At 40.2% G+C, this 22,075-nt stretch overlaps 1 protein-coding gene across 1 annotated transcript; it reads left to right on the top strand.

Annotated features, from left to right (window-relative positions):
* Positions 1 to 536: 536 nt before the first annotated feature.
* On the top strand, positions 537 to 22,052 carry LOC134222902 (uncharacterized). The gene is made up of 3 exons (XM_062702047.1): positions 537 to 950; positions 4,088 to 4,553; positions 12,205 to 22,052. Exons 1-3 carry the CDS (start codon positions 653 to 655, stop codon positions 14,162 to 14,164), a joined length of 2,724 nt encoding a protein of 907 aa, XP_062558031.1. The 5' UTR covers positions 537 to 652; the 3' UTR covers positions 14,165 to 22,052.
* The last annotated feature ends 23 nt before the right edge of the window (positions 22,053 to 22,075 follow it).

Here is a 22,075-nt window from a genome sequence, read left to right as displayed (position 1 = left end):
TGTTTTCCTTTCTTTTGATCTCGTGAGAAAGAACAATGTATATAATTCGCGTTGAAAATATTATGTCCTTCATAGACAAGAATGATTGATGTTCATAAGATTCACTTATGAATATCGTTATGGGCTCTGACAAAGCTAGCTTAATATTTTTATAAGATAAATTTATGAAAATCATTCTCGGTCAAATAACACACGGTTCATAAGAAAATCGTACAAACTTTAAGTAATTCTTATAGCAAAAAAACATAAGATATTCGTATGATTATCACTAGTTTTCTTGGCTGAGTGTATAGAAGATTATATATAAATATATATTTATATTATTATATAAATTTCATTTCAAACAATGTTTAACATAAATATTAATTTGGGGAACTACTGGCTACTACTGCGGTGCTTGCGAAAGAAATACACGTTCACCGAACTATTTTAATGGAATGTGTGTCTTGGATAATATTTAATTCAGGCTCATGTTCATATGAAAAAAATCTTGTTTGCTATGCCGGAGGTCAGCACCGTCACTTTTTCTTGTGTCATTTTTGTTTCATAAGCTTTTTCCACTGTGTCGTCTTGTTACAGTCGCTGAAGTGTTTTCTGTGTATGAATGTTTCGTCAGTGGAAGCGAATAAATTGTAAAAAATAGTGTGTTCCGATGTCTATCGGGATAAATTTACGTGTCACGGGGCACACCTCGATCGGTGGCCGGAAGTATCAGGAGGATTTTTTCTCGGTGGCCTACCAGCAGACGGAGAACGACCAAAGTTTGGAGTACGCCTTTTTCGGGATCTACGATGGCCATGGCGGAGCAGAAGCGTCGCTTTACGCAAGGGAGCATTTGATGAATACCATCGTCAGCCAGAAGCTATTCTGGTCCGAGAGCGACGAAGACGTGCTGAAAGCCATCCGGGACGGATACATCCAGACCCATTATTCGATGTGGCGCGAGCAAGGTTGGTTCAATTTGCAGATTATCTGAACGACAAGTAAGACGAGTTCGACATTTTCTTTTTCTCGCAGCAGAGGCCTACTTTGTGTTGTTGAGCGGGCTTTACGAACACAGGCGTACAATCGATTTGTAATGTTTTTATTAATTTACGAGGGAAAATTTGATTTCATTAAATTTTTCGAGGAAAAGGGATTAGATTTGTAAAAATGTAAAACACGTTGTCCCGTGTTTCTACGTGAATTTTCTTGTTTAGAAAACATAACAATCCACCTAAAAAAGTTAGCGCAGTTTGTAATTATCGGAATGGAAACTTTCTACTTTAGATATCTCACTAATACTAATATATGTATCGCTCGTTTGCATGCAATGTTTATTTTGTTCCTCTGAATGTCGTCATTGCCTTCTGTCCAGTCCCTGCAGGGGTTCACAGCTTTCACAGGGTTTCATTGAGTAGACTTTTAATATTAAAACTGGGACAGAGCTAGGACATAGGCGTTATCCAGATATAAATAAAATTAAATAAATGTTTTGTCAGTTCTCAGTTCGTAATTTTTTTAAAATTTTTATAACTTTCCGAATAAATTTTACCGAATAGTTTTGCTCAATATATGGGACACAAGCTTTGTGTGGGCATGCAAGTTAAGATGCGGCCAGTTTTCGATAACGAAACCTGCAATTTTATGTATGTAATATTATGTTCGCACTACAGCCTTAATAACATGTTATTCAATTCATTTCATTTATTTAGTTAACATCTAAACAGATAACACTGAATCAACAATTTGACGCCACAATGCACGGTTCGAGGCCGCATCTCTCCATCCTCGGATACGCCCCACGCTCGCCAAGTCGTTCTGCACCTGGTCTGCCCATCTCGCTCGCTGCGCTCCACGCCGTCTCGTACCTGCCGGATCGGAAGCGAACACCATCTTTGCAGGGTTGCTGTCCGGCATTCTTGCAACATGTCCTGCCCATCGTACCCTTCCGGCTTTAGCTACCTTCTGGATACTGGGTTCGCCGTAGAGTTGGGCGAGCTCATGGTTCATTCTTCGCCGCCACACACCGTCTTCTTGCACACCGCCAAAGATGGTCCTAAGCACCCGTCTCTCGAATACTCCGAGTGCTTGCAAGTCCTCCTCGAGCATTGTCCATGTTTCATGTCCGTAGAGGACTACCGGTCTTATTAACGTCTTGTACATGACACATTTGGTGCGGTGGCGAATCTTTTCGACCGCAGTTTCTTCTGGAGCCCGTAGTAGGCCCGACTTCCACAGATGATGCGCCTTCGTATTTCACGACTAACGTTGTTGTCAGCCGTTAGCAAGGATCCGAGGTAGACGAATTCCTCGACCACCTCGAAGGTATCCCCGTCTACCGTAACACTGCTTCCCAGGCGGGCCCTGTCGCGCTCGGTTCCGCCCACAAGCATGTACTTTGTCTTTGACGCATTCACCACCAGTCCAACTTTTGTTGCTTCACGTTTCAGGCGGGTGTACAGTTCTGCCACCTTTGCAAATGTTCGGCCGACAATGTCCATGTCATCCGCGAAGCAAATAAATTGACTGGATCTGTTGAAAATCGTACCCCGGCTGTTACACCCGGCTCTCCGCATGACACCTTCTAGCGCAATGTTGAACAACAGGCACGAAAGTCCATCACCTTGTCTTAGTCCCCGGCGCGATTCGAACGAACTGGAGTGTTCGCCCGAAATCTTCACACAGTTTTGCACACCATCCACCGTTGCTTTGATCAGTCTGGTAAGCTTCCCAGGGAAGCTGTTCTCGTCCATAATTTTCCATAGCTCTACGCGGTCTATACTGTCGTATGCCGCCTTGAAAATGTTATTCAAATTATCGCCAAAACAAAGCTCATCAAGATAGTACCCGAATACCTAACATGTTACAACGCTCTATCGCGAACATAGTAAAAAGCCATGTTTACACTAGGCATTGAATAACATGTTATTCAATTCAATCAAAGTTATTTGCCTATATTCCGGGGATTATACCACCCGACTTGGACATTAATTTACATGTTCTGAAAACTCATATGTGAATATGTACATTATGTGGAAGATAATGATTTGAAAAATGTATTGGAGGCAGGGAATCAATTTTTCTGCAATGCGCGTGCGAAACAAGCGACAAAAGCGAACCAACGACAAAGCTTTGTTTTTGTCGGAGATAATAATGACAAAGATCCGAAAAATTTTGTCAGCAGCAAAAAAGAAGGCAATCTTGTTGCTAACTTTTCAACCCGTTATTTTGCATTATTTCTAGAGCAAATTTCGGTTTTATGCTATCATACTTTCTGCTTTCATGTGAATATTCGAGTATCGAACAATGATTACAAAATTAGCATCGTATTCTCGGAAATTTAAGAGCAAGCAAGACAAATGATTCTTGTCATATTGTGTTCGGGTTCGGATAAAGGTTTGTCGCTAGGTGCGTTTGTCAGTAACAAACTCTGTTGATGACAAAGAGTATATTGTTAGGCGTTGCCCGAATATTGATTCCCTGATTGGAGGTAATCAGTTTCCCATGGATGGGATTCGAACTCACGACCCTCAGTGGGTTCGAGTCCCATCGAAATTAAACTGGTTACCTCCAAAACATTGTTCAAATCATTATCATTCACATAATGTACATATTCACATATGGGTTTTCAAAAAATATTATTCAAATTATCGATAAAACAATGCCCTCAAGATAGCTTGTTACAAGGCCCGGAAGTTGTAAGAAATAACTTGATTCACACCGACTTTGTTCCTTAATTTCATAACATATACCCATATCAAACCCAATTTAATTTTCCCAGATTGTTTCAGAAAAATGATAAATTTTGCGATTTTATCAATTAATTCTATTTATGTCTGACTAAAAAGTATGTACTACGGGCTAACGTATTATTCAATAAATAAATTGAAAATATAAATTAAAATGTACTAGAAAGGCATCAGTTTCAATTATTTGTTTGATGAAATCCATCAACCTATCGCTCTGATCCACGAGTATAGAAATGTTGAACTGAAGGTCGTCGAATTGGCTGACATTCGTAAAACTTTTGTCTTAAAATTTCTACGACTGAAAGCTTTTGTTAGCATATGTTACGATTGAAGAATAATGATTGTTTTATTTGTAGATAAATGGCCAAAAACCTCATCCGGATTACCCAGCACCGCCGGGACCACCGCCAGCATAGCATTTATCCGACGGGGGAAAATCTACATTGGACACGTTGGTGACTCTGGCATTGTGTTAGGCTATCAAATGGACAAGGAATCCCACTCTGGTGCAAAACCCTGCACTTGGAACTCGATGCCCCTTACGGAGGACCACAAACCGGAAGCGTACGCCGAAAAGATGCGTATCATAAATTGCGGTGGCAAAGTTGTAACCAAATCGGGCGTTCCACGCGTTGTTTGGAATCGACCGCGAATAGGCCATAAGGGCCCGGTGCGGAGAAGCACTCCCATAGACGAGATACCTTTTCTGGCAGTGGCACGAAGTTTAGGGGATTTGTGGAGCTACAACTCAGCGATGGATGAGTTCGTTGTTAGCCCTAATCCGGATGTGTCCGTCATTGAAATTGACCCCAAAAGATACAGGTATGAGGAATTTTTATATTCTCGTGTGATGTTTTAGACTTTTTTGTTTGCTGAACAGAGAAAAAATAGGTTCAAGTTTTCTATGACTAATTTAATTAAATTGATTGAAGTAGAAACTCATTTCATTGCCGAAAACATGTCAATGCTATACGTAAATGGTTATATTATAACAGGAAATTTAGATTAATTAAAGAAACCTTCGAAATCTACAAAATTTCAGCTAAAAGGAAAAATAGCGCCTTTTTTTTCTTTGCTTGATGTTTTCACTGCTTGGCTGAGACCATCTCGCCGCTGGTCTTGTAGGGGGAAAGACGGCCTTGGCAGGTTTTGTTCTATTATTGGCAGGGGGATTTTTGTCGACCAAATTTTATGAAATTTGGTCACAATATTCTTTGATATGCAAAGAATGTTTAGGCCAAATTTGAGCCTAGTCAGTCATAAAAAACCCCCCTGCCAATAATAGAACAAAACCTGCCAAAGCCGTCATTCCCCCTATTTATTTTCCTTTCTTAGTTTCGTTTTTCTTGGTCTTGGTGATGAGAATCGGATTCAGTTCTATGTGATAAATTACTTTACTAATTTAAAAAGTGTTCAGATTTCAGATAATTTATTGTAGAATGAGCTCACGCGACAATCGCTTTTTCTTCCATTTCCAAATGGTATAGATGCGCACTACTCGCAATGTAGTTGCGACATCCGGAAATGGGAGAAAATGCGATCGTCGCGAGAGCTCAGTTCGAGTTTCAACTGGATCTACAATATCAATTATTAAAATGAGCATAAATATTCAATGACTAATATTCAACCGAATATTGACAGTCCAGTCCAGAGCCGACTATGAATGTGTCTGGAAGTGAGCTGACAAGTGAAGAAAGGTGGACTTCGCCAAACAAATTCGATTATTTTACACTCTGAACGATAATGTAAACCTATCAACAAACTCCTACCGCAAGGATGTTATTAATCATTTAGAGATTTGCGTTCGATCATTTAGTAGTTTGTCAATAACTCATTCCTAAAGTTGACCTTCGAAATGTGTTGTATGGCGGACTTCTAGTGCGAAGGTTTTTCTACAACTCTGCCTAATGTTTCGTTGTTAGAATTCAACCATCAACGGAATTATAGCGCTAGTTGCAGTAACTTAAACTATATGTTTAGAATTTTGTTATCATTTATTCTAAGTTAGTTTAACCATAGCTAAAACTTCGTTACTAGTGGAATTCAAACAACCAACCATGAGGCAGAGTTGCAGAAAACTCGTCGCACTAGAAGTCTATCATACAACACATTTTGAATTTCAGCTTTTGGAATGAGTTATTGGTAAACTACAGATCGATAACATCCTTGCTTCTACGAAATATTTGATCAAGCGAATTCCCCTCCCAATTAACACAATGTAACAATTGTCATCACCTTTAAACGTGCCCACCACGGAAGACTACAACATGACGAAGAATGGGCTAACATCGAAAAGAACACGTCGGGCTCGTCGACTGAGTAGAGTGTGGTTACGAATAAACGAAGGCGGTCTAATTGAAATGTGGAGATAGTTTGGGTCATCAGTGTTTCCCAACCTCAGACCAAAGAGAGATCACTGTTGACTTGTCGTCAGAGGAAGAAGTAATTTCTCCGAGAAATATTAGCGATAAATGTGTTTACAGAAAAATGTAATAATTAGTAGATTATCGGCTCTGTAAAGCTGTTTTCGGCGAGTGAGCCTTATAATAAACTATTCCTCACTTTACACATGAATACGACTTATAAACCAAAACCATGATTTTTGATTTTCTAGCATAAACGATTGCCTTGTAATTGCTCCATGCAAGGTTAAATATCGTTCTTGATATTTCGTAAGAAACACATTTATTGAACTTCCTTTTTATGTCATCACGCGAAATTCGTGGTTATTTGAAAAGATCGCTTTCTTATTTTTTGACTAAGCCGCAGCAAACAACCTTTTTCAAGGTTCTAAGAGTTAAATAATTTTCTCCTTCAGTCGCTATCATACGGACTCGGAGGCCCTTCAATCGAAGGGCAGAGATACAGTCCAGATCCCCTGCTTAGCCAACTGGTGGCAGGCAGTCCTTCAGTTGAAAGGTTGGCGCTGTAGAGGCTAATATTCCAAAAGTTCCACCACTACTCGTCCGTCACTGGACTGATACTTCCTGAAATTTTCTGATTATTCTTGGCCGACGTAGTTTTCTGTGTCGGCTGATGAGAAGGTTGTGCAAAAGAATGGTATACAACGTCGATTTTTTATCCAAATTAGTTGATGTGAGATATTTGGACATATTATGTATCTTTGAAGGCATGGTCAAGCCAAGTCCTACGTTCACTTTGCGGTTATGTCACAGACATTACCCACTGTTCGTTTTGTATGAATCATTTAAATTTCTTGTAAGGATTGTCACTTACTTACTTGATGGGCTACAGCTCTTCGATGAACCTACGCCGAATGGAGTATCCTTCTCCACTGGACTCGATCCTGCGCCAATCGCTTCCAGTCGCCCTGAACATTGAGCGCCCTCAGGTCCTCTTCAACTGCAAAAAGCCATCGTGTACGCGGCCTTTCACGAAGCCTGCGGCCTCTTCCGGGTTCTCTACTAAATATTATGTTCTCTGACGTTCGCATACGAACAACGTGACCAGCCCACCGTAGTCTGCCGTGTTGAATAAGCTTAATAATATCCAGCCCTGTATGCACCTGGTACAACTCGTTATTCATGCGCCGTTGCCAGATACCGTTCTCCTGTTTACCGCCGAGTATTGTCCGCAGCACCTTACGCTCAAACACTCCGAAAGCTCTCCGTTCAGCCTCCTTCAACGTCTATGTTTCATGGCCGTATAAAGCCACCGGAAGAATCAGAGTAGTATAGAGCGCGAGTTTTGTTTTCGTTTGCAGACTACGGGACTTAAGCTGGTTACGAAGTCCGTAATAAGTCCTATTTGCAGCTGCTTCTTTGCACACCAGCGCTCTTAATCGCTCCCCCGAGCGCTATATTGAACAGTAGATTCAAGAGTGCATCACCCTGCTTTAATCCATCTAAAGTAACAAATGACGTCGATATTTCATCCGCAACCCTTACACTTGATTTTGATCCGTCCAACGTTATACGAATCAGCCGTATCAGTTTTGCCGGAAAACCATATTCAAGCATAATTTGCTATAATTCATTCCGTGTCACTGAATCGGGGGAATGAGAGGGCAAATGAGGCCGTCCAACCAGCTAACAGGCATTTCCTCGTCTTCCCACATTTTCGACATAATATGGTGCAGAACTTCATAAAGCTGCTCACTGCCATGTTTGAGAAGTTCAGCCTTCCCCGGAGCCTTATTGTTTTTCAGCTCTTTAACAGCTTTTTTAATCTCATCTAGTGTAGGCTACTCCACAGCTTGTCCATCGTCGCTATTAATTATTCTGTTCACCGATGCACCGTCACTTCCACTATTCAACAAAGTCTCGAAGTGTTGCGTCCACCTGGCAGTCACTTCGGTTTTATCTGTCAGCAAATTTCCTTGTTGGTTGTTGCACATGACGGGAGATGGCGCTGTCTTTCTCCGCACGCCATTGACAGACTCATAGAACCTCCGCATATCGTTCTGCTTCATTTTTTCCTGCGCCTCGCTAATCACTTGTTCTTCATATTCTTTCTTCTTTCTGCGGTGGGTTTTTTGGCTGCTCTTGCTTCCTTGTACCGATCTCTATTCGATCAGGTACCCGACACCAACATCCGGCTTCTGGCAACGTTCTTCTCGTCTGTCATTCTCTGACACTTCACATCGAACTAACCCATCCTGGGTCGCCTCTGTACAGTGCCTACCACTTCTCGTGCTGTTGTGCTCACCGCTCCATGGATCGACTCCCATAGATCGTTGATGTTGTCGCTAACGTTTATTGCACTTATCCGTTCGTCGAGCTTGTGGCGGTACTCAGCCGATACTCATTCCGCCGACAATCGCTGGATATTGTAACACATCGTTCGCTGTGAACTTTCGTTCGATACAGTTGACAACTGTGATCGAATTTTACTGACAACGAGGTAGTGATCAGAGTCAATTTTCGGACCTCTGAATGTCCGCACATCGATAACATCCGAGAAATGGCGCCCATCCACCAGAACGTGGTCTATCTGGTTACAAGTTTCACCATTTGGGTGTCTCCAGGTGTGCTTTCGAATATTCTTTCGTGCAAAGTAGATGCTACTGATGGCCATCTCTCTGGCAGCAATGAAATTTACTAGCCGTAAGCCGTAGGCCATTGGTATCGGAGTGAAGGCTCTCCCTACCAACTATGGGACGGAAAAAATCCTCTCTACCGACCTGAGTGTTAGCGTCTCCGATAACAATTTTCACGTCATGCTTTGGGAACTCTCCATAGGCTTTATCAAGACCTTCATAAAACGTGTCCTTCACGTCGTCGGATTTATCGTTTGTCGGTGCGTAAACGTTGATTAGGCTGTAATTGAAGAATTTGCCCCGTATCATCAACACACAGATTTGTTCGCTAATGGGTTTCCACCGCATCACTCGCTTCATCTGCTTGCCCATCACTACGAAACCAACTCCATGCTTTGCTTTTTCGCCGCCGCTGTGATAGATGTTATACTTGAATGCAGTGTTGATCGTGAGGTCCACGGCTCGGAATTCACGTTCTCCGGATTTAGACCATCGGACTTCTTGAATAGCGGCCACGTTCACTCCAACCTTCTGCAGTTCACGAGCCAGAAGGCTCACTCGTCCAGGTTCATTTAGGGTCCTGATAATCCAGGTACCGAGTTTCCAATCATATTCGTTATTTCGTTGCCGTGTCGGTTGCCAAAAATAACGTTCTTTTTTTCTTCTATCTCTATTTTCGTGGTATTTGAGAGGCTTCAGTAAGCTACCTTACCGGGGTCGCGTTACCTACATCGCACTAGTGGGGCTGCCACCTTAGGTATAGCTGACGCGTTACAGCATTTCGATGATCAGCCACTGGGTACCAGGCAGACGCTGTTCGAGCCGCACTTCCTGGTGAACAGACGCTCGAGGCGTACCTTCTCACTCTAGCTGATGTCAGAAGGACAACAGTGCCCAGGCTGCAGTACCAGCTAAGTACACAACCCTTAACTGGCGGTATTTTGTCATCGGACGACCCGTGGAAGCGTGTGATAGGAACTTGTGGGGACCAGAGCTCTGTTGAGCGCTCCTTCCTTGATGACAACCCACCATTTTGCAGCCCATTGTCACACTTCAGGCAAATTCCCCTTCCTCTTTTAAGCGTTACGTAATTTATGGAGGCTCCCATTGATGGCGGTGTACCCTAGACTGGCCCAGGAAACAAATAGTTGTCGAATTCCACGGGGCACCCCCCAGGATTGTGTCTGGGTGAGAAAATGAATCTCTGAAAATTTCAGCTCAATCGCTTGTTGCATTAGCTGGCGCATTTGATTTGAAGTTTGTATGGGGATTTCACCCAAAATATAAAGGAAAATACACCTCCGTCACTCATTCGATCTAGAAATTGGTTCTGATTGCCCGATTAAGCTCAGAATTGCAAAAACGGAAGTTGGTAGGCTGCAGAACAATTTTTCTCTCCATACTAAGCTGGGCCAGTCTTGTACCCGAATGGTCACCGCCTCACAATCAATGAAAACAGGAATACGAAACTCACTATTTCCACAATGCATTATTCAAAAAAAAAAAAAAATACAAACTGAATGAACTGAATTTGGAATGCAATTTTGTCAGGGTTGAAATATGTCAAAGCCAATGCAGTAAAAAACATGGATCTCTGTATACTACGATCAATCTCATAGTTGCCGTCGTGAGTGGGGCTGTAGCGTCGAGAAAAAATCATTGCCGGCATCAACTTTCAATGAATTATTGGCAGTGGCTGATTTTCTACCCGCCGCTTCCACATCCAGGCGCTATCGTATATGCGCATATAGCCAGCAAGAGTTAACCCCCAGAAATTTGTATGGCGAAAGACATCTAACGCGGGTTTTCTCAAAATGAGGAACTTTTCATGAAAAACTATTTGGTACCGGTTATGAAGAATGGTGTCCGCTACTACGCCTACCAAATATTTTATCGATGAAGCTGCTTAATTTTGAGAAATCGAGCCTTAGATGCCTTTCGCCATACAGATTTCAGAAAGTTAACTTCTAGTGTGTCGCTGTAAGCACGCTCAAAGCGGGAGATTCATTCACAATGAATCGCCTGCTTTGAGCGTGCTTACAGCGGCACACTAGGAGTTAACATTCTGAAATCAGTATGGCGAAAGGCATCTAAGGTTCGATTTCTCAAAATTAAGCACTTTAATCGAAAAAATATTTGGTAGACGTAGTAGCGGACACCATCCCTCATAACCGGTACCAAATAGTTTTTCATGAAAAGTTCCTAATTTTGAGAAAACCAGCGTTAGATGTCTTTCGCCATACAAATTTCTGGCGGTTAACTCTTGCTGGCTATTTTGCGCATATACTATAGCGCCTGGATGTGGCTGCGGCGAGTAGAAAATCAGCTACTGCCAATAATTCATTCATTCACACACAACTAACCCTGACAGGCTGCTCAATTCGAGCGTTACAGCATGCCTGTGAGTGGCCCATTCAAACGCTTGGGTATATTTTGTCATTTGATGGGTAAATGTGTACAATTTACTGTGGTTAATTTCATAATCGTGGCGCACTGGGTGATGTCAGTTCTGTTGTTTACTCCTCACTCTCTTCGGCAATGTGAGGCCGCTTTCAAGGAAGAAAATAAAAAAAAACATCACCTACATCCAGTGATGCCGAATATTTACAATACTGAACTCTGTTCTCCATGCTGCAGGTAGAAAACTTCGTTGGGTCTGCAAATGACAATTTAGTGAGTCTCTACTTAAAAGGCGTGGCTTAATTCATCGCATAGATCGACGGCTTTTTGCGTTTGTGCATTTCTACTCAAGTAACGGCTGGTTGCATTATGCTATTGAATGTTATGAAGTGATGTGTAAAGATAATGATGGATGCTAGTTTGGCGATGTGAGCCGGAATATTGAGGGTGGCTCGAGGTTAACTGAAATGAAAATGAAGTAAACATAAACCGTTTCGCATTGGTGCGAACACTACCTTTTCTCCAAATGTAAATTTCCGCACAATTTCCTTGATCCGATAATATGTGAACTGTTTCTCGTATAAATAATACAAAATCTTAGAAAATAATAAAATTTTGAATTTTTATAAAAGAAACCTCAATTTTTTTATCTTCTTCTGTCTCCCGTCATTATTTGAGGGGGGATTTCAAATTTCAAAAAAATAAAAATGTTGCAGACTTTTATAGAAAATTGTTTAATTTTTTTAAGTCTTTATTAAGGTGTTTTTTTTAATCTACAGACTAAGTTCAACACAACAAAAAAAAATGTTTAAGAAAACTGATGAGTTTTTCAATATTATCAATTTAATCGTTTTTTTTTACCTTGATGAACTTATACTAAAAATAAGAAAATCACGTAAATAAATGAAAATAATAAAAAAAAATTCCACCCTCTCTATTTTTAAAAGATTAATGGGCTAAAGGAAGAAATTAATATTTTTTCCACGAGACGAGCCAGCTACGGGCTGAAAGTCTCGCTAAAAAGGATATAAAAAATGTTCCGGCCTAACACAACTTGTTTTGTTTTCGTTCCAGGTGTTTAATATTCGGGACGGATGGTCTATGGAATGTCTTATCGCCAAAGCATGCGGTTGAGATTGTACACGCCGCTGAAATGGAAAATATTCGAATTGCTCTGGAAGGCGGATGCGACTGGAAAAATCCCAGCAAGTTATTAGTTAACGAAGCCTTGGAACGTTGGAGCAAAAGTAACATGAAGGCGGATAATACATCGGTGGTAATTATTATGTTGGACCCACCAGGACCACCAAAACGAGATGTGCTTCGAACAATGAGGACTTCGATACAACACATAGATCACCAATTGAGTAACACGCAATCGCTGGATAAGCTGAATGTTACATTGTATGATCATACGACAAGAGAATTAGTTGATCTGTCTCAAGTGACCTGTCCAGGAGTCCAGCAAAACAATCCGCAGCATCAACAGTATATGGATTCTGTACCATCTACTTCCGCCTCCTATCAAGATATGGATTTCTCTGACAGTTTTGCAGAATCCTACAACAGTTTTTTGAACACCAGCCTCAGCAATGATCATTCCTATACAAACTATACGCCATCAGCGCAACATTATTCATTACACCATCATCATAACCATCTCTCTCAGCATCAACACCAGCATCATGATGCTGAGCGAAATGAAGGCTTACAGTATGCTGCAGCGGATGACCACGATCGTAATCAGCAAGATAATGCTGAAGAAACTTACTCTTTAACGAATTTGCAGACTAAATCGGAACGTTTACAGTCGGAAATGATGGAAGCTTCTACCTCAACGGGGCCCGCCTCGTCTCGTTACACCCATTCGGAATGTACGGGAAATGTGGCCATCATCGAAAACTTTCACGATTATCAGCTACCGCACCTGCCGCATCAACCGTTCGGTAGCACGCACTATCCCATCCACTCGTTTCAGCAGAACCATCATCATCACGAGCCTCCAACGTACCAGATGGTGCGTTATGATTACCATCATCCACATCAACCCGAGCCGGCTAATTCTAATTATGGTGACCAGCAGTACACCGCACATGATCTATCAGAGCACAACTATCAGAAGGACCCGGTAGAATTTTTGTATCCGGAGGAAGAAGCAGGTCCAAGTACCAGTAGGGAAGTTCTTGAATCCGGAGAACCCGTTGGTTGTGTAGTAGAATCTACGATGGATACCACCAAAAATTGTACCGAGCCGAAGAATGACGGAAGAACGTCAATTCCATCTAAAGATGAAGGCGAGGATATCCAGATCAATGAAATATCGTCTTCAAATCTGTGTGCTCTTTCGCCAGCCCAAGACGCTTTCGTACAATCCGACAGTGATAGCTGTTTGAGCGGAGATGAAACCAAAGCATCCTCATCCAGCGGTTTGAGTGGTAAACGAACGTCTGCTCTCGCTGGTACCACGAAAGGTAAGGTACGTAAAACCATCAAAAATATAGTAAAAATCGTATATGAGACGCGTAGCCAAAGACCGCACCGAACGCGGAGTCAGCAGGAAAACGTCTCCACCGTATCGAGAAATAGGACGGTACGCACTAATTTTGATAACATTTTGCATAAAGGTTCCAAGGTCAAAAAAATTCTTAATTTTAGAAAAATAAAAAATAGCGATAAGTATAGTTTAGTACAAGCTAGTAACAGTGTAGTTGGTAATATCGATAATAATAATACGTTCGTAGTTAAGAGTCAGACGTCAGCAAGCGAAGTTAAGAAACCTATCGAAAGGCGCGTTTTGCGGTCGGCAGATCAAGTAAAAGCCACCCCAGTTATCGTTTGTCGACCAGAACAGTCGCCATCCTCCCACAGAACTAGGCGTTCCGTGGAGGCCATTGCTTTCATAAGCTCCAGTAGCCAACAGTCGAAACGAACGAATGCCCTAGTGACGGAACATCAGTCCATTCGTAAGTTACCAAAGCGAAAAATGTTACTGCGAAAGGTAACCCTGAATGCGAAACGGGCTAAACGTCATTAAAATTATAATTTCTTTGACATTTTTTCGGATATTCGGAGGCTGTGAAGTCATCTTTCATGTGCTAGCTAATATTTTGTTATTTTGCGTCAGATGTATTTCGCAGTGGTTCCCAAGCAGTCGTGTTTTATCATTTGTGTAATTTTACTAGCTGCAATGCCTTCAAAGTTTTGATTGAATGTATAATTTAAGTATGTGAAGGTTTTTTTTCTTGTATCAAATTGTGAATATTAACACACGTTTTTGAGTGTTCTTAAAGTTGTATTATTCTATAAATTTAGTTCATATACATTGTAAATTTTATATTTTATTTTCAATTGAAAAGTGCGGTAACAATAGTATATTTTTGTTCATGATATTTTTATGTTTTTACGTCTAACATTTGAGGCAATTCTACTATAAACTTACTTCTAATTCTGATTAAAATAATGTCATAATTTTTGTCACCATTATTAAAGAACTATCAATGTTAACATAATAAATGCAGGAAACTTAGTCCATGCACAAGAGTTTAAAATTCATGCTTCTTTTAGTTTTATAGAGAAACTCAAAATTCATTCCGGATCATTTTTGATTGCTGAGATAGAAAAGAAGGTCCGGTAATTGCTCGATTGTTCTGTCAAATTGCGAATGGAGAATGGCACGCACTTTAGGAACGAATTAGACATGCATTTAGTACGACAAGAAGAAAACTGAGCCACTAACTGCGTGAGAATTCCAGGCGGTAACTTACAGCTAGGAGCCGTTTCGCTATGAATGAATTATTGGCAGTGGCTGATTTTCGACCCGCCGCTATCACATCCAGGCGCTATATAGTATATGCGCAATATAGCCAGCATGAGTTAACCGCCAGAAATTTGTATGGCGAAAGACATCTAACGCGGGTTTTCTCAATGTTAGGAACTTTTCATGAAAAACTATTTGGTACCTGTCATGCAGGAAGGTGTCCGCTACTACGCCTACCAAATATTTTTTCGATGAAGGTGCTTAATTTTGAGAATTCGAACCTTAGATGCCTTTCGCCATATTGAATTCAGAAAGTTAACTCCAAGTGTGCCGCTGTAAGTACGCTCAAAGCAGGCGATGTATTGAAGATTTCTGAGGATTTTGCTGAGTCCCTTTACTGCGGAATATGGCCATTTCGTGGAATGACCCGAAATAAGGCATATAACTGAGTTCATCATTTAAAATCGCGTATTTGCCCGGTATAAGAAAAATATTTGTTTGTGTCTTCTTAACATTTACACGTTTCCCGGTATAAGGCAAAATACTGGGACCTGAATTCTTAAAATGCACGCATTTAGGGGTCGTACTCTTATTACGTAAGCAATTTTTTCTGGGATTTTCGACCTCCGCTCCCCCCCATGTAAGATTTTTTTCATACAAATATTTTTTTTATTTATATGGTGCGTAAGAAAACGACAGAACCCCCCTCCCCCCATAAGTGTATTGTTTCTTCTGCTTGCCATTTTGTTCATCATTTGCTGATCAATACTGAATCCGTCAGGAATTCTCAGAGATATGGCCGTTCCTTTTTATTTACCACATTCATCGCTTTCGCTCGCGGAAAACTGGATAGCAGGTTCCAGGGGCTTCCGAGGGAGTGGTCGGTTTTGGAACCATGCACATATAAGCAATGGCCGATGGGGCAAATTTTCAATCGGAAAATGCTAAGTATCAAAAAGTGTGTATACATACACACATACAGACGGCATCTGTAATAGCAAGATTTGACAGTTAGTCCATATATTAGTACTGTCCAATGAGCAGCTCGAAGTTGTTCCCGTCCTGCTCGTTCTTTTTTGTCAACAAACGGGCATGAGCAGGACAGGGAGAAACTTCGAGCTACTTTAAGCTCTCATTGGACAGCACTATTTTCTGTCAAATCATGCCGTTCCATTCTATTGCGATTGAGGCTTTAGGCTTTGGTCCGATTCGTGAATTAAAATCAAATTAAACTTAAAAGTGACAGTTTGGAATTTATGAAATCCCCCGGTGAATGGCTGATGCTACCCAGCAAAACCAACAAAACATCTATCAAAAATGATTCATCATCTGTCAAAAGTAATCTTGCTCTGCGAGCAGGGTTATTTGAAAATTATTGAACTGTCATTTCTAAGTTTAATTTGATTTTAATTCGCGAATCGAATCAAAGCCTAGTATCCAGTTTTCCGCGAGCAGTAATGGCCGCCAGCTTGCCTGTGGGTTAGTCTCTGATTTGACGTTTGTGGAGGTCAACACCCACCGTTCTGAGTTTTCTAACCAATGTAGTAAATAAGAAGGTGCTGATGAAGTCGATTCACGCCTTCTTATTTACCACATTGATCAAAATGCTCGGAACGGTGGGTGCAGTTGACCTCCACAAACGTCAAATCAGAGGCTAACCCATACACGCAAAACTAAAAATATGCTCTTTTCGGGAGAAGTATCCAGTTTTCCGAGTTTTCCGCGAGCGGTAATGGCCGCTAGCTATGCCTGCGGGTCAGTATCTGATTTGACGTTTCTGGAGGTCAACTGCACCCACCATTCGAACATTTTGTTCAATGTGGTATATAAGAAGGCTTGAATTCACTGAATCAACATTGGTCAGAATGCTCGGAGCGCCCCATAGAAAATTTACCCGACTAAATCGGGTGCGAATCGGCCGATTGTTGCACCGTCGCTTGGATATTTAACACAGGCATTGATCGATCAATCACTATACTTAGAGCACCTCCACGGGAGGCCTCATCGCTATTCTTATAATAGCGCTCCTTCCCGAGTGCTATTTTAGGATAGCGCCTCATCTTCCCACCGGTGGTTTCTGTTTTAGGTATAGCGACTTCGTAAACACATCAAGTTCTCACCGGGCGTTGCTAAAAGTAGTCATCATTTTCTTCAATGGCTCTATATTCCAACTGGAACTTGGCTAGCTGCTCAACTTAGTATTCTATTAGCATTTCCTCAGTTATTAATTGAAAGCTTTCCTGTGCCCGCCATTGCTTGAGTATGTATTTTGTTTAACAACTATGCCCAAGGAGCCCACTCGAAAACATCCTTGGCCAAATCGAGAATAGAGCTCGCCATCTCCGGAGGGCAATTCTACGCTTTTGCTCGTAAGGCTAACCGTAACAGTAATTTTTTTCACCATTATTCCTTTTGGATTTCCTCCATCCTGGAAATTTCCTTCGGGAATTTATACTTCCAGTCGAAGAAAGTCCTTCTGAAATTTCCACCAGTTTTCCTACAGGAATCTCTTTACAAAATCCTGCAAGAATTTTTCCAGAGTTTTTGAAGGAAAACATTTGTAACAGCATCCGGAGAATTATCTTGAAAAAAAACTATGTTTTCAAACGAACCACAAAACAATTACACCCAATATTTTTTTTACACGGTTGGTATTCTTTAATTTCCCGGTTAACCTAATTTTTCGCAACTTTTTAAATACCACCTGTATTTTCTTTGATTTTTGGAGAATTTTTTTATGGGGTTAACTCATAGTTTCATCAATGATAAAGGTCGTAATTAACTAAAACCCACCCGTGTAAAAAAAGAACCGGGTGTATAGGGCAATTCCAAAACCAAAAAAATCCCGAAAGAATATGTAATAAAGCCTAAAACTATTCTGGAAGAACTGCTAGTGGCTAAAGATTCTTGAAAGAACACTAAGATTGCTGGGGAGCTCCCGGAAAAATCTTCTAGGGATCCTAGATGAATTTCCAATACAATAATTTTTAAACGAACTGCAGCAAAAAAAAACTTTCTGGAGATTTCTGGAGGAGCTACTTCTACTCGAAGACATACAGAATAATTACTAAAGGAATTTTCTGAGGGAATCCTGGAAGACCTCCTCGAATTAACTTACAATATAAAACCAGTTGAATTTTCATTCGCGAAACATCTATGAATATTTCGGGCTCTAGCGGGCGCTGGTGCGAAACGCTTCTCATTATAGTTGATTAATTACTGTAATTACGACGCGAAGTTAAACTGGGGCACTAGATCCAAAAAAATAATATTTTCCTTGCTATTTAATTTTCGTCGAAATTGTTCTGAAAAAGAAAAACAATTTTTCTGCATTTTTGTATCAGTACCAAAGTGACATTTCACAAAATAGCAAACCTGTATGGAAATTTAGCAACCCAGTATGATGCGCTAAATTTGGAAACTTGGAAACTTGGAAACATTCCCGTTTAGCTACCTCCGGTGTACAAGTGAGTCCCTATAAAGGGCCCGGAAATAGCGATAGGGACCCAGATGGGGACTCTCGTGGAGGTGCTCTTAGTCGGTAGTTCCGATTTTTACCGATCAAATCGGTTGATTCGTCGTTTGTTTAAATTGGTGTGCACGAAATTACACTATTAAACAAGCTATTTCGTCGGAATGATTAATTGACCCACGCCTGTGTTAAAATCTCATATAGCGTAGGTTGCAACGATCGGCCGATTGTACCCGACGAAATCGGTCGATTCCAGGTGTCAAATTTTCTACGGGGCGGTGGGTACAGTTGACAGAGACTAACCCGCAGGCAAGCTGGCGGCCATTAAATCCTGCTCGCTGAAAACTGGATGCTCTTTTGCGGGAGAATGGAGCTACCCACAAAAGCAGTAAAATTTGATGCATAAAAAGCACAAGTTTTACACATTTTTATTGTTTTTATGCATAAAAGTGAATCATTTGTGAATAAAAGAAAGTCATGATTGTTACTAATATTTATTCCTTTTTATGTGTAGTCCCATTCTCCCACGAAAGAGCGTACTTTGAAGTCATAATTGATTACTTTATAGTCAAAAGAGCAACGAAAGCATAGATCTATAAAAATAGCCATCGGAAGGCTGATAAAATACGACAGATTACAGTCTTCATTGCTACTCGACGAATCGTCTATGACACGCAAGACATTTGCATTCATCGTGCAATCGAATCATCATGACGACACCGAAGAAATAATATACTTCATACCTTTATTTTTTGAGTGGCAGCTGCCATGGAAATATTTTTATTTATTCTTTGTAATAATGAATTTTAAGTAACGTATTATAAATTACTAATTATTACATACCGGTTATAGGAGCCCTCCTTAGCCTAGCAGTAAGATGCGCGACTATAAATCAAGATCATGCTGAGGGTGGCTGGGTTCGATTCCCGGTGCCGGTCTAGGCAATTTTCGGTTGGAAAATTGTTTCTACTTCCCTGGGCATAACAGTATCATCGTGTTAGCCTCATGATATACGAATGCAAAAATGGTAACTTAGCTTAGGGAGCGTCCACAAATTACGTAACGCTTTGAGGGGGGAGGGGGGTTGGCCAAAGTGTGACGATCCATACAAAATTTTCAGACGTTTCATACAAAAAGTGTGACATAGGGGGAGGGGGTGTGTGATATTGTTGGTCGAAAAAATTAAATGTTCGCTGTTTGTGGAACATATTATATGCTTGATTAACCCTTTCCCGCTCCCGCTCAAGGATTTCAATAGGAAGGAATCATCTTTTAAAAAAATGCTAGAACGAAAGTTATTTGGCATAGCTTAAATTAGTGAAAGACAAAAAAAGTTTTTGATTGTAAATCAATAGTAGGGTGGCTCAAAAAACACTTTTTCAAATTTTTTGATGGGCCGCCCTCTTATTCGTTTCTATTTGATGCCCTGATGCTCAGGACAAAATTTCAGCAAAATCGGTCAACGTTTGGGCAGTGCTAAACTCGTTGGAAGTTTATATGGAAAAATGTATGCAGAAACATCCAAAAACAGTGATTTGCAATTGGAAGGCACAATTTACGATCAAGAGCCATGGTACTCATTCAGTTCTTGTAAAATAAAATACAGAATGTTATGCTGAAAACCGCGAGAAGATTAGAGTTTATTACGCAAAGATATTAGCATTTTACTGGAGTGTTGTAGGGGTGAATTTATTTCTTTTCAAAGGTAAAAGAAACGAAATTTGCTCCAACCCCACTGCAGAGAAATGCTAATAACTTAGCTGGGCAAACTCGAATCTTCTCGCGGTTTTCTGCATAACATTCTGTATTAAATTCTCCAAGATCTGAATGAGTATCATAGTTCTTCATCGTAAGTTGTGTAGTTTAGCTGCAATTTACTGTTTTTGGATGTTTCTGCATACATTTTTCTATATAAACTTCTAACGAATTTAGCACCGCCCAAACGTTGACCGATTTGGCTGAAATTTTGTCCAGAGCATCAGGGCATCAAATAGAACCGAATAAGACGGCGGCCCATCAAAAAAATTGAACAAAGTTTTTCCCATACTAATTTGAGCCACCCTAATCAATAGTTAATTGATTGTTTTCAATAGTTCTATTTGTTCTCAAAATTGATTATATTTGCAATCTAATGGAACTATGTGCCAAATATTGCTTCTTGTTGTTGAAACAATTCGATGAAGGTTAGATGGTGCAAAATTTGATGGTGCTCTACAGACACCATGGGCGGGAGAGGGTTGAACTAGGGGTGGCGTCAATGTTGGTCAAACTGTTTGGTCGTGTTTACGCTGCATAAAACGCTGCCCAAATGCTTATTTCGAGTAAGACCTATGCATGATTGACATACGCCTAAATAGTGTTGTGATTTAAATATTGCCAACTGTTAATTTTACCGACCTTTTCATTTTAGCATTTCTTCCCCTACAAGGCATTTTGAAATTCAGCCTCTGATATGAGTTATTGACAAAGTACTAAACTGTCTGGAATCGCATATTTGTCCCATATGAATAGGAAACCCAGCAAAGATGGGACAGATATGCGATTCACGGGAGTAAATAATCGAAACCATGCCAGTAACTATTTTGTTCTATTGAATGTATTTTTTTTTTCAAGATTGGTAAGTCGTTTCATGTAGAATTGCTATAATTTTATACAGAATTTGTCAGGTACCGGATTGGAAAAAAAAGAAACCGCTTAACACCGGTTGGGTGTTAAGTTCAAACTGCATAGTATTAGGAAAAGAGCAAAAATGATACGAACTGCTCTCCTCCTAATACTATGCAGTATGGATAATCATATGATCAATATTTTTATAAATTGGAAGCGCACGTTCGTTGGGAACCATTGCTTTGTTGCTGAACCTTCTTTGTTGAAGTTCTCACTTCAACTACATCCTCAAATAGTATTGTAGAGCTAGATAATAAATGTTACTTTTGTACATAATTTCATTCTGATATTACTGGTATGACATTAGTTCAATGTTTTGTAAATATTTCGTCATTGTATTGCTAACTAAATGTACTACTTATATGCATCAGGTTCAATTTCACGTTTTGGGTTTGTTAAAATAAAATAAATTTGTAATGTCGAATTGGCCTACAACCATTTCATAAAATTTCTTAACACATTGTATATACTGAGACATAATAAAAGTGCCTGACAGAGGAAAACAAAACACCTGTAATGACTAGGTCTCGTGTCAATGAAAACGTTTAAATAATATTACAAGAACACATTACCAAAACTGCACTATTGTCTGCCATAGGGTATCAGTCCCATATTCGCTGAATGATCCCGAATTTGTAATGGGACTGATATATTATCATAGGCAGCCTATCTCGTTGAAGAAATATTATATACCTAATATATTTTATGTTGTGAAAGTCGAGTTTAGTGTAGATGGCGTAAGTAGACTAAAAGTAGATTCGTGGAATACTATTCTATGCTTAATGGTGTGCGTGACAGTACTTGCGTTGGTATGCAGGGCATAAGAAAGTATGTTTTTCATTTTATTCTTAATGCGTTGTAATTCAGAGTATTTTGTACCAACAAAGTAACTAGAATCGTGTAGGTTATCTAGAGATAAACATTCAGAGAAAGTTAAAAATGTGCAGATAATTTAATAGTATATAGAGAATAGATAAATTAGTGTATATTTTTGAAGGAAATAAAATGTATCTAAAAATATGTTAATGATTCTTGAATTTTCTATCTTG

This window comes from Armigeres subalbatus, chromosome 3, assembly GCF_024139115.2.
Source record: "Armigeres subalbatus isolate Guangzhou_Male chromosome 3, GZ_Asu_2, whole genome shotgun sequence".
Lineage (NCBI taxonomy): Eukaryota > Metazoa > Arthropoda > Insecta > Diptera > Culicidae > Armigeres > Armigeres subalbatus.
This window is presented reverse-complemented; position numbering and strand designations above follow the sequence as displayed.